The sequence below is a fragment of the Leptopilina boulardi genome, unplaced genomic scaffold (genome assembly GCF_019393585.1).
Source record: "Leptopilina boulardi isolate dan_hultmark-lab unplaced genomic scaffold, ZJU_Lbou_2.1 LbouV2_399, whole genome shotgun sequence".
In the NCBI taxonomy this organism is placed as follows: domain Eukaryota; kingdom Metazoa; phylum Arthropoda; class Insecta; order Hymenoptera; family Figitidae; genus Leptopilina; species Leptopilina boulardi.
The window spans coordinates 507,073-521,668 of NW_026137972.1; the positions used below are offsets into that span (position 1 = coordinate 507,073).

The 14,596-nt window shown below is 28.9% G+C and overlaps 1 protein-coding gene across 4 annotated transcripts in view; it reads right to left on the minus strand.

Annotated features, from left to right (window-relative positions):
• LOC127289094 (diuretic hormone receptor-like) overlaps positions 1-14,596 on the minus strand; it is an 86,021-nt gene that overhangs the window by 5,437 nt on the left and 65,988 nt on the right. For all 4 annotated transcript variants that reach the window (XM_051316861.1, XM_051316859.1, XM_051316860.1 and 1 more), the window contains exons 4-8: positions 13,428-13,614; positions 12,482-12,575; positions 10,556-10,649; positions 10,182-10,262; positions 849-925 (exon numbers count right to left, since the gene is read on the minus strand). In XM_051316861.1, coding sequence (XP_051172818.1) covers positions 849-925; positions 10,182-10,262; positions 10,556-10,649; positions 12,482-12,575; positions 13,428-13,614 — 533 coding nt within the window. The remainder of the gene's footprint in view (positions 1-848; positions 926-10,181; positions 10,263-10,555; positions 10,650-12,481; positions 12,576-13,427; positions 13,615-14,596) is intronic.

Here is a 14,596-nt window from a genome sequence, read left to right on the forward strand (position 1 = left end):
ATGAAATTAACTTACTTTTTAAGGTCATCATGATTAAAACAAAAATTCGCATAACTTTTAAAGTCACCTAATATGCCAACTAAGTTTATATAAATATTTAGAAGGAGAAAGAGGTGAAGGAACTCTTTATAGCGTGTCTTTTTCACTCTCGTTAATTCAGCCGGCAATATATAAAGCATTGCGTGTTAGTAAATCGATCGTTGAAAAATTCAGTTTACAATTGAGTTCTAACAAGTATAAATGCATACAAAAATTCCTCAAATCAATTTTTTTTCAAATCTTAAAATTTTAAAACTTCTTTTATGTCACAGAGATTAAATAATTATATTTTTATTAATTTTTCGTAAATCTAAAAGAACCTATAATCTTCTCTAACTTTTTTAATTTTTAAATGTTTATATTAAGATTATTTTAAAATTTAACAGATGTGTCGTTACTTTGTGTCAAATATTCTTTATTATTAAATGAAAGTGTATTATATCTTCTTTGCCTTCGCATCTGTGTTGATTTAGCACAGGTCTATGGTTTTAATCGTTTACTATGAATTGACTTCTTCACTCTTTCACGTTTGAACTGTCACTGACAATTTCTTATTTGGAAATCCGTGAATTAATTTAAAATAAGATATCATTTTACTAGAGAGAAAAAGTGTTGTAAATTAGAAAAAACCAAAACTATCCGTTTAAATTTGAAATTTATTTTTAAGTTTGTGCTTTCATGATAAAAAGTTTCTTTTCACTATAAGAAGGGATGTAATAAAGAAAAGATAAGAGCAGTAAATTTTTTTTTAGAAGCGGAGCAAAATCGTAATTGGCTTACGGTAAATGTTTGTTCACTGTCCATCTCACCTGATTACCCTGAGTTCCAAGACTCGGTCCTAGAGACTTGGCGATAGCCCAAACGGCCGTTACAAGAATTGGCACACCTAAAAGCACACCAGATATTAAAACACATTTCTTTTCTTCATCTATTAAAAGCCACGTATATTACCAAGATCAGGTAAATTAAAAACCAGCGCAAAATAAATGATAACATTTTGTTTACATTAAAACATTATTTTACAGGTAATTTTAGCATTCGGTACAATTTATTTTTGAACAAAAAATTAGTTCTTTATAGTTTTTAATATCATTAGTCCGGACGAAAAAACAAATTAGAGGTCAGTCCGGTATTAACATAAAATCAATCCGTAATTAATCCGCAACAATCTGTGTTTACTACCGGACAAATTTTTGATGAGAAAAATTCTGACTATAAACCGGTTGTATCAAGCAAATAAATATTCGCGTTGCAGGACAAGAAGTCCAAACCAAGAAATCCAGACCGAAAAGTCCAAGAAAAAAAGTCCAAAGAAACAAAAGTCCAGGAGTCAAAAAGTCCAAAATCAATAAATCCAAAATAAATAAAGAAAATGTCCAAAATAAAGATATGCAAATAAGTATTACAGAAATGTATATTATTATTAAATTTTACATGTGAATGTGGTGACCAATGAGTTTTATATATTCTTGTTCTTTGCTTTCATCGACATAATCCGCATACGTTTTTACAATATTAAAAATTTGTTCTTCCAGTCGCCGTTGCTTTCCCCTGGGTAAATTTTTTACTCCCTTCCCCAAAGCCAGTTCTCGAAACATATATTCCACATCAGCTTGTTCTTTTTGAAGGTCTGTTAGAAAATGATACAAACTTGGGTGATTTCGTCCTACTAATATTTGGAACCGGTTGTGCCATCCTTTCGATGCATTGTTCGTGCGAGCTGACCTCTGAAGCACAGAGTCATAATGATTCCAAAGAGTCGGGTCGTAGCGTACCTTCACAGCCTTCCTTCTTCCAATTGCTCGTATTCCACGTATATAATTTGATTCAAAATAATTTGCAATGGGAATAAAGTCTTCTTCAATCTCATTAAAAAAAGTGTCAAAAACATTCGGGATATCTTCTGCAGGAACAAAAGCCAATGCGCACATACTGTGTGCATTTTCTCTTATAGGTATAATTTTGATGTATGCACCGGTTAGAATGACAGAGGATTATAAACAACAAAAAAAAGACAACCGAATGTATAAAAGTGACAAATTCATTCCGAATGAAACTATTACAATCAATCAATCAAATATTCGTATAGGCCTCTTTGAACTTTAATTAGTTATTGTAGAGGAATTTAGACTATTTGGGATGATATTTTTATTTTATCTCGCAGTATTGCTATTCTATAATATGCTATTAACGGTTAGATTTTTGAATGATGATTGGGTTGATTGCCAATATTAATTGGCAAGGATTAATTAATATATTAATTTATCTTCCAATTTTGAATAAACGTAGTGAAGAAACAATAATTGATTTCCTGTCCTCATAAAGTAATTAATACCAGTTGAAATAAACTTTAATTGGCCGTAATTGTCATATATTTATTTTGACACTTTGTAATTTAATAAATTAGTTTTTTGAATTCAATTCACTGAAATATTAAATAAAATCCTTAATGGATTACGTTATCCCAAAGGCAAAAAATTATTATTTATTAGAAACATTTTACCCTATTTTGTTAAAGCAAATATATAGTAAAATATTTAAAAATAAAAATATGTCATAATATATATTTATTTAGTATCTTATTCACGATTTATCAAGTAGAATATAAATAACTGGGACTTCAACTTTAATTTGAAATGAAATGCCCCATAGGTATTTTGGAGCTGCTTCTTTTCTCTAGAACGTTGTCAGGTCGCATAAGTGATGCACATGTCATTTTTTATTTCAAAGAAATAAGAGAAGAATTTTTCTAAACAGTGAAATATATTGAATTCAACATAGGATGCAATTTCAACTTTGTTTACACTTCTCTGGAAGTCATTTTCTTTTGCAAGAAATTTCTATTTATTTATTATACTTTTTATTCCTCTAGGGAATTTCAAATCGTCATTTATAGGAATAACAGAGGTAAAAATGATGAACATTATTTACTTGAATCAAATAAACAACCTCCAGAATGACAGTGTGAACGTTAAAATTAATTCCCTCACAGAATAGGATATCCCTAGGATATCCAGGGTGTTTATATGATTGCGTTTCAAGATGGCGGACAACGCCTGAAAGCTTTGACATGTGTCAGCCAACTCGTCGTTTATTTTCTTTAATTTTGAGTGATTTTCAGTCTAAAATAACGTTATTTTACATTGAATTTTGGTTTTTGTAATAAATAACATAAAATTCATTGAAGTTGTTATGTTTTTCGTGATGTTATAAGAGATATATGTCAAATGACGCAATAGTGCTCTTTTGCGTCTATTATTATTATTATTAAAAAAAAAATCAATTTTTCTTAGAGATACAATTTATTGCAAATTCTTGCACAAAATACACCTAAAAGTGTAGAAAAAAATTGACATCCCGATATAAGTAGAGGAAGATCTCTTTTACCACCCTTAAGGCAACCCCTATCATAAAAAATCGTAGCTCCAAAACTAAAAAAGTTAAGAGGGGGGGGGGGGCAATTTTTTTCGAAATTTCGTGTTTTTGTACTATAACTATATTAAATTCAATTCTAATAGGATTCGCTATAATTTTCCTTTAATCTACTCACGAAAATACGTATATGTATACAAAATTTGAGCCCAATCGGTTAAAATGGCTAGATTTTAGAGGGGGGGGGCAGGATTTTGGGGACGGACTTGAATGAAACCATAAGGGTTCCGTTTCGGTTCACAGCGCGAACGGAACCCTAATAACCCTATTGTTAGGTTATTTAGCTAAAAACTATTTTTTAGCTAAGTAACCTAACAATAGGGTTAATTAATTATTTAGAATCACTTATGACAGAATAATTTACGTGAAATGAAGAATCGCGTAAATTTCTAAAAGTCAAAATGCAATATTTTTTTATTTTCTAAAAATACACAAAATATTTTCTATATTTATTAGACAAAATTATCAATGTAGCTAGATAAAATCACGTCATCAGATTTACGAAATCACGGTTAATTACACACGTATAATATGTAATTTTAGATATATATAATTATATATTAAACCTCTATTGAATGGTCCTCTATTCAATGAAATTAGCTGTGATTAGGGAGTACACGCGTGTAGAAGCGAATGTTCAAGTGACTTTACGCAATTAATAACACGATATTACTATTCCTGAAAATTTAGAAAATGCTTATTTTTAATTGAAATTTCTATATACGATCCCAGTAAGAAAAGGGTCGATTAAAATGTATTAAAATGATTAAACAAATTTCAAAAATGACATTGAATTTTTTATCTTCTCAAGGAGATAGTATGATTTTTATCCTTATCGATCCTCTCTAGATCAGCTCTCCACAGCTGATGTGGATAAAAGTAAAAGAGGAGTTTGAAATTTGGAAATAAAAGGGTATATCAGTATTATGCAGATAGTGTTAATGGCTGATAAGTGATGAGATTGATGTTCAATGAATTCCGTATAATAAGTATCTAAGAGAGAAAAAATTATCTGTGAGAGTGGATAAGACTAAACTGATGAGATTTACAAAGAGGGAAAGATTCAAAAGGAAGGGTAGAAGTTAAATCGTAACGAAGTGGAAAAATTGGATGAGTTCTGCTCCTAATGTGGAGTATTGATTTCAAATCATCGAAAAACAGAGTTTGAAAGTGGAGTTGCAAGAACGGGAAAAGTGATCGATTAGGTTTGGAGTTTTGGAATGAAAAGATTTAAAGAATATGATCAGTTCTATGTTTGTCGAAGCATGGGGATGGAAAGTGGTGAATGGAATAAAAAATATGCATGCAAGGTATTTAAGATGGACGATGAGACTAAACAAAAGGCGTCCTTGAGAGAAGAACTATAAGGAAAGCAAAAAAAAGAGCTGTTACTTTGGAGGCGGAATTAACATTGAATTGATAAAAAGAGAGGAAAAGATTGGGGGAGAGCAACACGATGGTGTTATAAAAAGAAAGGGAAGAGGGTACTGGCAGAGACGGGAATGTCAAAAGAAGTGGGAAGGAAAATTAATGACTTACTTAAAAATTAAATAATACGCAATAATGAACCTCAATGGAGTAGTGATGCTTATCGCACCGATGGCTATGGAAACTTGAAAAAAACTCGTTCGTCATCTATCACCTTGAAGAAGCGATCGAAAAGAAACCCTCTTCTCACAAGTAAAATTGTACAACGACAAAACAAGTGAGACTCAAAAATTATCGCTAAACAAAAAATTTTAACTAACATTTTCAACTGAATAAAAAATTACTTCACTTAGGAATGTTAGGAATTTAATACAAAGTATTAAAGGCAAGGTTAAAATCGATTCCGAATTGTGACATTCCGTCTGAATTTATTTATGGACCACTGAATGTGAGGGTGATGTAGCGGTTAGTGCACGGCACAATAAAAAATCCATTATCTGCATTTACGGAGTAGAAAATAACACATTTTTTACATAATTATAAACACAAGAGTGCATTATATTTCACAAAAATTTCACTGTAATCATTGTTATATTTAAATAATGTAAATTGTTTTAAAAAATGAAGAACAAACATTTTTAATACGCGTGTGGTTTGAGTTACATAAATTATTATTTTATTACAATGGATATATTGAATAAAAGTTTGGTAAATAATTATTATTTTATATTTTTTATAATTTCAGGGCACAATTTTTCACCTATAGTCTATTTATAATTATCTCATAACGCCTCAGGATAAAATTGACCGGGATATCTCCCCCCTTTTGTATTTATATTAGTCTATGTTTTTTTTATCCATTCACTTTGAATTTTACGACTTTTTCTCTCAACTTTAATTTTTGTATGCTGAAAACCTCTATGAATTGTTAGTGTAGTTATAACGTGCAGTAAAAATTGATAACAATGGTACAATTACTGTTTCATAGGATAAGAGAAAAAAAGAGGAATGAGATTTTTCCCTAGGGCGTATGCAATTTCGCCGCAGACGAAATATTACTATCGAAATGCTTTTGTACCAGATGTTTTTAAATTTATCGAGAGTCGAGGCATATGTACAAAAAAAAATGTTTCGTGCAGGTTAGGGTTTAAAAAAATTCTATTATCGTGCAAATATGTTGAGTGTTATTTATCCATATATCCAAGTATAGAAATTATTTTTAAAAAAATTAAAAATTAATTATCTATAGATTGTATATTAGTAGCATTTAACTTCCAGGCGAATAGAAATCAAAAATCACTTTAAATTACATTTTGCTACTTGTCAATTACTTTTCGCTTCAATCTTTAAACAAAACTAATAAAATTCGTTCGTAGTCTTTTTTTGTCAGTGTCGCTTGTCGGTTTGCGCAAGAGACAGTGTTAGTGGCTGTGCCGCACTAACACATGCGGCTTTATATTTGAAGCTACCAATTAAATTTCAGATATCGATTTTAAATTAACAGGCGTTTAATCCTCTACTCTGAAATCAGGTACTTCGAAAAACTGTATGTGAATTGTTAAGAAGGTTTGAAAAGGTAAAAAATCATTAATTTTTTCGTCAAATTAAATTTTTTTTACAAAGATACGTATTATTTTGTTTTATTTTTAGAAAGGTAGAGAAATAATATAATGTTCACTAAGACCGTCAAAGGGAATACTACCGTTTGCTATTAATAAATATGATTATATAAACAAAATGAACGACATGTTATCTGAAGGTGACACTTATTCAATGATAAATTACAATCCCCTTTGTGACATACAAAAAGCTACCCACACAGCTCCTAATCTTACAGTATTATTGGCAGTATTTCCTCAATATTCTGATATTGTAGCAATATTGCAGAAATGGTAAAAATATAACAAATACCAAAATGAAGAAAAGACTAGAATAATTAAGTAATTTTAATAGATTACAAACTGACTGACTTGTCCTCCAACTGACAGTATAAAATTAAACACATTCATTCAAAATAGATATTAACATATGAGGAAGAAAGACACTTAAAAAAATTGTTTTTGTCAATGAAATATATTCTATAGATTTAATAATAATTAATTACTGATTTTGTCAACAGTTCTTATGAATTTAAATCTGCGCTTGATATACAATTACAGATGAGGTGCAGTAGGAATAACGATTTGGAATTTTTTTTTGCCGCTGTTGTACAATTTTTGCAAATACTTTACAGTTAAAAAGAACTCATTCCTATCCAATATGAACTTTACCACTTTTTTGCAATTAAAAGTTTTAAAATTATGTATCACGTCTTGGTCTAATGGTTGTAGTTTGAAAGGAGTGTTCTGAGGAAGAAAGTTCCCCCTAATATGATCGAGCGGAGAAAAGTTATTGCGAATGGCGCAATTAACCATAAAAAGTATAATTTTGCATTTATGTTTTTCATGGATCTATTTAAAATCCTTATTAAAAAAATGTGGGTTCACAAAAAAACTTCAACTCAACAGGAGTTGAAATCATACTCAATTTGAAGTGCAACAAAAATGAGTCAATAGTAAGTCAGCGTTGACGAGTACAAACAAATCGTTCTGTATTCGGAAAAATTTTTATTAATCATCAAAATTGTAGTTTTAATGGTTAATGCTATTTGAAACAAATTTGCCCACGTTATTATCAAAAAAATTAAACCGATTGTTGTATAAATTAGAAAATATTTATTTAGAGGAATTTTTCAGGGTAAACCACACACTAATATCCCCTTAATGACTTCTGTAGAGTGCCTGTTAACTGCAGATACGTTAAATTAATCGCTTCTCTTCTAATGATTAATGACAGGTCTATTTAGGGGTGTAGTTCTTTGGATTTATTCTGTTATTGCAGGAGTCACTTTTGTATGTTATCGAGAAAACTACTATTTCGCACTAGGATGTGTTGAAGAAGAATTATTATAAATAATATTAGCAATATTATTCATATAGGCAAGAAGTATCAGCTTATTTTATTTTTCAATTGATGCATAAAATGGTGATGAAACATTTGAATTTTTCTTTTTCTAGAAATAAATTACTTTGTGCGACAATGCAGACTCCCCACAGTAAACATGCATCTCCGCATATGCAAATATAATGTAAATAAACGTGTTTATAGAACAATGCAGAGATAAACAATATTTTCAGTAGTGGTACATTATTATAATCTCTACGAATTATAATAAAAGAAAAGGAAATAACTAGTGTCAGTATGATTTTTAGATTTGCGTAGTGGTCAACAATATAACAAAACTTCTGAAACCACATAGTATCTTTTGATTCTTAAGACATTTTTTTATTTGAATAAAATGTATCCGTATATTGATACGGATCATTTTTCGGATTATTTTCGTAAAATTTCTGGAATAATCCGGACTGATCTGTCTATATTTAATCTAAAATCAGTCCGAAATTTTAATCAGGAAACCTAACAGCTCCACGTTTCTGCCTTTGGAATAAAAAATATCGTATAAATAACACGGATCCAAAGGCAGCCGATTGTTTACGTTGGTTGTTGCAGAGTATTTTTTTGCATAGTATGGAATAAAGTTTCAGTATACAGAAATCAACAACTTTATCCTGTATTTACATTAAATTAAAATGGTGTTTATCTTGTAAGGTGTCGCGCAAATAACATTAAATTTATATTAAAAAAGTGAATGTTTTTATTATGCGATGAGAATCAATATATTTTAAAGCAGATGGAGACAACAAAAACTCTCCTTCGTTATTAACTTCGTTACATTGCAAAGTTTTCGGAAAAAATTTTAATTTTTGTCAATATCAACAAAATTAATAAAGGATACCTACAATTACCCCCGTTAAAAGGGGGAAACAAGAAAACTCAATAAACATTCATCATAGATGACAATTTACATTTGAAAATCATAACGCACCAGTGTTCTCTCAATAACTCTATTTAGAACTGTTGTTTATACACTTTGTGTTTTAGTTTGTAACATCCAAAAACTAACTTGTCAAATTCGAAATTATACAAAATGTTACATTGAATCGGCGCTTAAATTGTAAATTTCAAATTCTACATTTCGGTAAGACGATTTGGTTATTAAAATTAAGGAAATTACTTTCGATAGGTTACGTTAAATTTTCATTAAAAATTTTAATATCATTTTTTAAAAATTTTCAAACGAAAATTCTAACTTTAATTTTCCTTCTGTTTCATAACGCAAAAAAAAATAATAAATTTTATTTTCTTTCGTTTGGAAGACATGATTTGGAGAAGAATTGTACAAATCTACAGCAATCTCCTTTTATGTGTTTAAATATAGGTATCATTTTTTTTTATGTCAGACTAAAAATTCTCTCGTTTATCACTTTATCCACCTATTCTATATATATGTTCATTACTTCCCTATATCCTTCTCATTTAAAAGACATACATTTTTTATTTTCTCTTGCAAAATAGTGCTTTGTGAATTTAAAAATAAAATAAATTTAATTGATTACAGGAGCGGAATTTTATTTGAAAAATACGTTTAATTATTTTAAATTTTTACTTTAAAAACAATATTTAGTGAGTTTAGTAATGTAGCAAAGAAAATACTCTCATTTACGGTCAAGATATGCTATGGATATCTTTTTTTGTTGAGAAGGAAGATTTTCAAAAGCTACACATGGTATAAAAAGTTGAAAGAGCAAAAGTTTTCCCCCTTCAAAAGTTGAATACTAAAGTTAAGTAAAAAGGTCTCTTGGTGCTTTTTCTACGTTGCAGATTAGAAGTTTCTGAATTATTATAACGATAACATTAACAAACTCAATAACACTTGTGTTACATCATAAGCTAATACACATTATTTTTTTTTAATTTTTGTTTCTTTCTAATTGAATTTAAAAGGAAAATCATCTGAAAACAACATTCACCAAAACTATGTTTCATTTTCTTCAGTACAAATTTTTTTTATTTGTTTAATATTAGAATCTGTACTTGTGAAAAAATATTGTAGCGAATATTCTACTGCAATATTCAGGTAATATTTGAGCAAAAAAGACTTTTTACGGTTTTGCAACATGGGAAACATTTATGTTATTTCAATTATTCGTGGCTCTAAGTTTATTTGATGTTTGCACAAAAAGTTTACAGCAAAAGTTTCTAAAATATATCGTGCCACCATGCAAAAAGGTTTATTGAATTTGTCTTAAATTTCAATGAAAGTTTCCCTTTAACAAGAACTATATGTCAAAATTTCTTAACGACAGACACCGTAATTAGTAGTTAAAATAGTGTAAACATACCCCAGCCAATCACAAGACAAAGCCTTAATTTGATATTGTCTCCAGTAAATGTTTGAACTACTAACAGGTACAGGTACAATCCTGCAAAATCATGTTTAAAAACAACAATTATTTCAAGCTTGATGTAAGGTACCTTTTACATAAAATAAACTTCAAGTAGATATTTTTAAAAAATTACAAAAATGAAGAAAAGATTCTTCATCTGAAATAATTTATAGCATCTATTAGAAATAAAAATTTTGTAATATTTTTTGATAAAGCGTTTACGATTAGAGAAAAATTGGTTTATAAAAATCTAAAGATCGTCTTCAACGTTAATTTGATAGATGAGCTCATAAGGTACCCTAATGAAAATAACGACTCGATATACTCACCTTCCACAAACATCCAGAAAAAATTGGTCAGTTGAAAATAATGAAGAAGAGAGAAGAAAGCAATACAGGTGGAAACATCCGTTTGCACTGAGATCTGAAATCAAATTAACAACATGTTTTGGTAATCTTCTAATTTTTTTTCTCAATATTTTTTCAACGTCGACTAAAAATGTAATTTGTTTTTGTAATTCTGTAATTAGTCTGGATCTTTTGAAATAAATGAAATAGTATATTTCTTATTCGGATAGTTTGCTTTTTAATAGACTTTTAATCTTTAATGAAAATACACTATAAACCGAATGCAAATTTAAAATTTTCCATTTAAATTCGATTGAGATCTAATTGTGGGTCTAGTAAAAAAGCGTTAAAGCAAGCTAAAGTGGGATATAAATATTGCGGGAAAAAAGTAAAAGAATGGCAGGATTTATTTTCAAAGTTTTGATTACATTCGACTAATCCTTTATCGACCCAGTAAAATTGGAGGTAAGCAATAAGCAACACTATATTCAATTCTGTAAGTTGTTTGGGTCGCTGAGTATAGGAATTATTTGACATCTCTACACTTTGACATCTGACAAAAGCACTCTTCAATTGAATATATGTTTTATCTGAAAAGATTTAAAATCACAAGTTTCCAGTGCCTGAAAAGAGAAAAGTATCCCATTACAACTGACGATCAAAAAAAGTTGAAATTTATATTCAAAGTTTTTAAATTAAATAGCCACCATTCTCTTTCTTTTAAGGATGTGGTAATTTTCTCATCAAAATTTTTAAAAAGAATTTCAACTTCTAATAGCTTCATAAAAAGAAACGACTAAACTAAAATGCAAAAATTAAAGAGACTGAATTGTTATAATTCACCTCGCAACGTGAATTTTTACTTACAATTAATTGGGATTAATATGTTTGAAGTAAGAAAAAATATAGCATAGTAAAAGTAGGATAATAAAAGAGATGCAACTATTCTAGAGCAGAGGCTAATTAAGCGCACGACCATTCGGAGGATTTAATGTATACTTTGATTTCAATCGAATCTTCACAAGGATTTCTGTGTAAAGAATCCGTGCGGAAATCCAGGCGAATATTTTTATACCATTCTGCTGACTATCCTTACAAATTCATCTTCTTTTTTTTTGTTTCTTCTTCCAGTCAGTCATTATAATAAATTGATTACATGCACTCATAAATTTGAATTCTTATATCATATGAACCATTCAACCAGGTATCCACTGATCTAAAATTCTTTAACTACACTACTAAGGAGTGATACAAGACTCTTCCTAACTCAACTTCATATATTTACATCATTCCGTATTAAAATTCCCAATTCTATTTTCTTTCAAATTTCATTATAGTTCCCAAATTTACTCTTATCCCCTCAACATATGAAGTGGTACGGAACACTTTTGAATTACACCACATAAATTATCCTGACCTTGATTAGTCTTGCATTTATTTCTTCATTATCAATACCTCCCCTAGTAAAAGATCCGCACTAATATGGAGTTAGTCCAAAACAGTCCGGTTTATTGCCATCCGGAAATTAGTCACTTCGATCAATCGTAACTATAGTGAATGCAGATTTTAGATTTACTGATTACACGGCCTGGATTAATTTCGGATTTAATAGAAGTAATTTTGCATTTATTAGTTGTGAATGATTCGATTAATATCGGATGAGACCTGATTTACTAGTCACATAAATAATACTAATTTCAGACTTAACCGGACTAATTCCAGATATCAGAAACCTGACTCTAAAGCGGACTATGCTTCGGATTAATTCCACATTCCAAAATATTAGCCAAAGTAATGACTATTGGTCAGAAGGGATTAGCTTGATACTACAGAAATAATAAATTTCCAAAATATAATCCCACTTTAACGAATACTGTATAAAGTAGTGAAGGTTGAATAAAAATTTACCTGCAGTACAGTTGTTAAGATCCACGTAAAATCTGCTAATATGTATGTCAACATCAGATGAGTATGAATATTGTTCCTAAGACACCTAAGTTCTCTGAAAAATAATAATTCATCAATTTAAAATCAATTTCATTATATTCATAAATATAAAGAATGCTGATTGGCCTAACTTCGTTTGTCGCGTAACCGTTATATCTGTCCTTATTCTTATTTGGCATAATTTGTATTTAACCTAATTCTCACAGTTTGCCTAATCGTTATTAGGCTAATTCTCATTTACTCTAATCATCACCTGACAATTGATTATGTCAAATAAGAATAAGGTTAATTAAACGTTAGGTTTCATGAGGATTAGATCCGATAAAAATAATCCACATAAGAAATAAAATAAGTTAAAATTAGCATAAATAAGTCCAACAAAGATATATTTTGAACGTATTCATGATGTCAGGATATTTCTTTGTTGTAGGAATTTATAAAAATAGAAAATAAAGAGTTGGAAAATCTAAAAATCGTTTAGTAATTCAAAACTGTGGATTTGAGGAGAATTAAAGATATAGGTAAAAATAAAATGTGAGTCCAGTACTATGTGGCACGTAAATTGGTTTAATTGCAATACGTTTTTGTGAATGTTAAAAAAGAACGTAATCCACTGGCGGCAATAATTTTACTCGCTGTCGGTATCTCATCGTTTCCAATTTGTGCAGTAACATATTGTCATTCGTATTGGACTCACATTTTATGCTTAAGGCTAAAAATTGAACTAGTGAAGGTAACTTGTTTTTTATGTTGAATAAAATGTATAAAAATGTATTGTTTGAGTTAAGAATAATTTTTATTTGAATAAGAAATATTCCTGATCTGCTTTATATTTTTGATATTAATTATATCTATGAAAATAAAAGTAAATTTAAATTTTTGAAAAACAAATGTTTAATATACTTACTTGTAGTATAAAAATATAGATACAGCAACAATCAGAGAAATTAGTGAGAGACTATAGCCAATAATGTAAATCATAGTCGTAATTTCCACTCCGGATTCCACTGGGGGGACTCGAACATCGTGGCACTGGGAATAATTTGAATAGCTGTCCCAAGTACCATTTGGCCAACACCATCTACTTGCATTCTCTAAAAATTAAAAAAACAATACTGCTTAGATTATGCGGAAATTAAAATGATGTTTTAGTTAAACTAGGATGCGTCATCTGGTAGTTAAATGGAAATGGAACTAATTGTTTCAATTTGGTATCAAAGCATTATTTTCATTGTCTTGAAAAGATGATAAAAACAAATGTCTTATGTAAAATAAAAAATTCTCATCTAAATATTGACCTATTTAATTTCACATTACTTTTTAATCTCAATTTATTATCTATTGTTGCTACAGTCACTTGATGATTTAAATGCTATTAACTTCATGCTAATTGAAGTTAATATAGTTTGAAAATTTTGCAATATTATACTTTGAATGAAAGTGCATGTAACTTTGCTAATTGAATTCAATGTTATACAACTGCTTTTGATTCAACGAGAAATATCATGCTTCTATTTCGTGTTGTTAACGAAGAGAATTCATATGTTTAAAATATTGTCTCTGAGCAAAGATACAAAATTGTTTAGAAAAGTAAGTAGTATTTAAATAAAAGTGAAATATAAATTATAAAAAAAAACGTTATTCAGGGAAAATAATAATAAATTCGATGATAATAAAAAATAAAATTTTGTGCATCACTAACATTTTTTTAAACTAACAAAATTAACATGAAATTTTTTAAACAGATGCATTCTCATATATTTTTCACATAGTAAACAGTAATTTTATTATGATTAATTTGGTTCTGTATTCAGCTGATTTCATTCAATATTTACATAAAGAGATTAGTTTCAAACATTCTTTCCAATGATATACATTTTTAAAGTGAGATTCATTTCAGTCATAAAGTTATATTATTTTTTTATTCTAATATTCAAACCTTGGATAATGTATAGTTCTAATTTAAATATGCAAGTGAAATTATAATTTTTATTGAGAAAAATATCACAGACTTTTGTTTATAAAGAAGTTTGTGTTTGTTGAAATAAAGAATGTTTGGGGTGAAGATAAATTAAT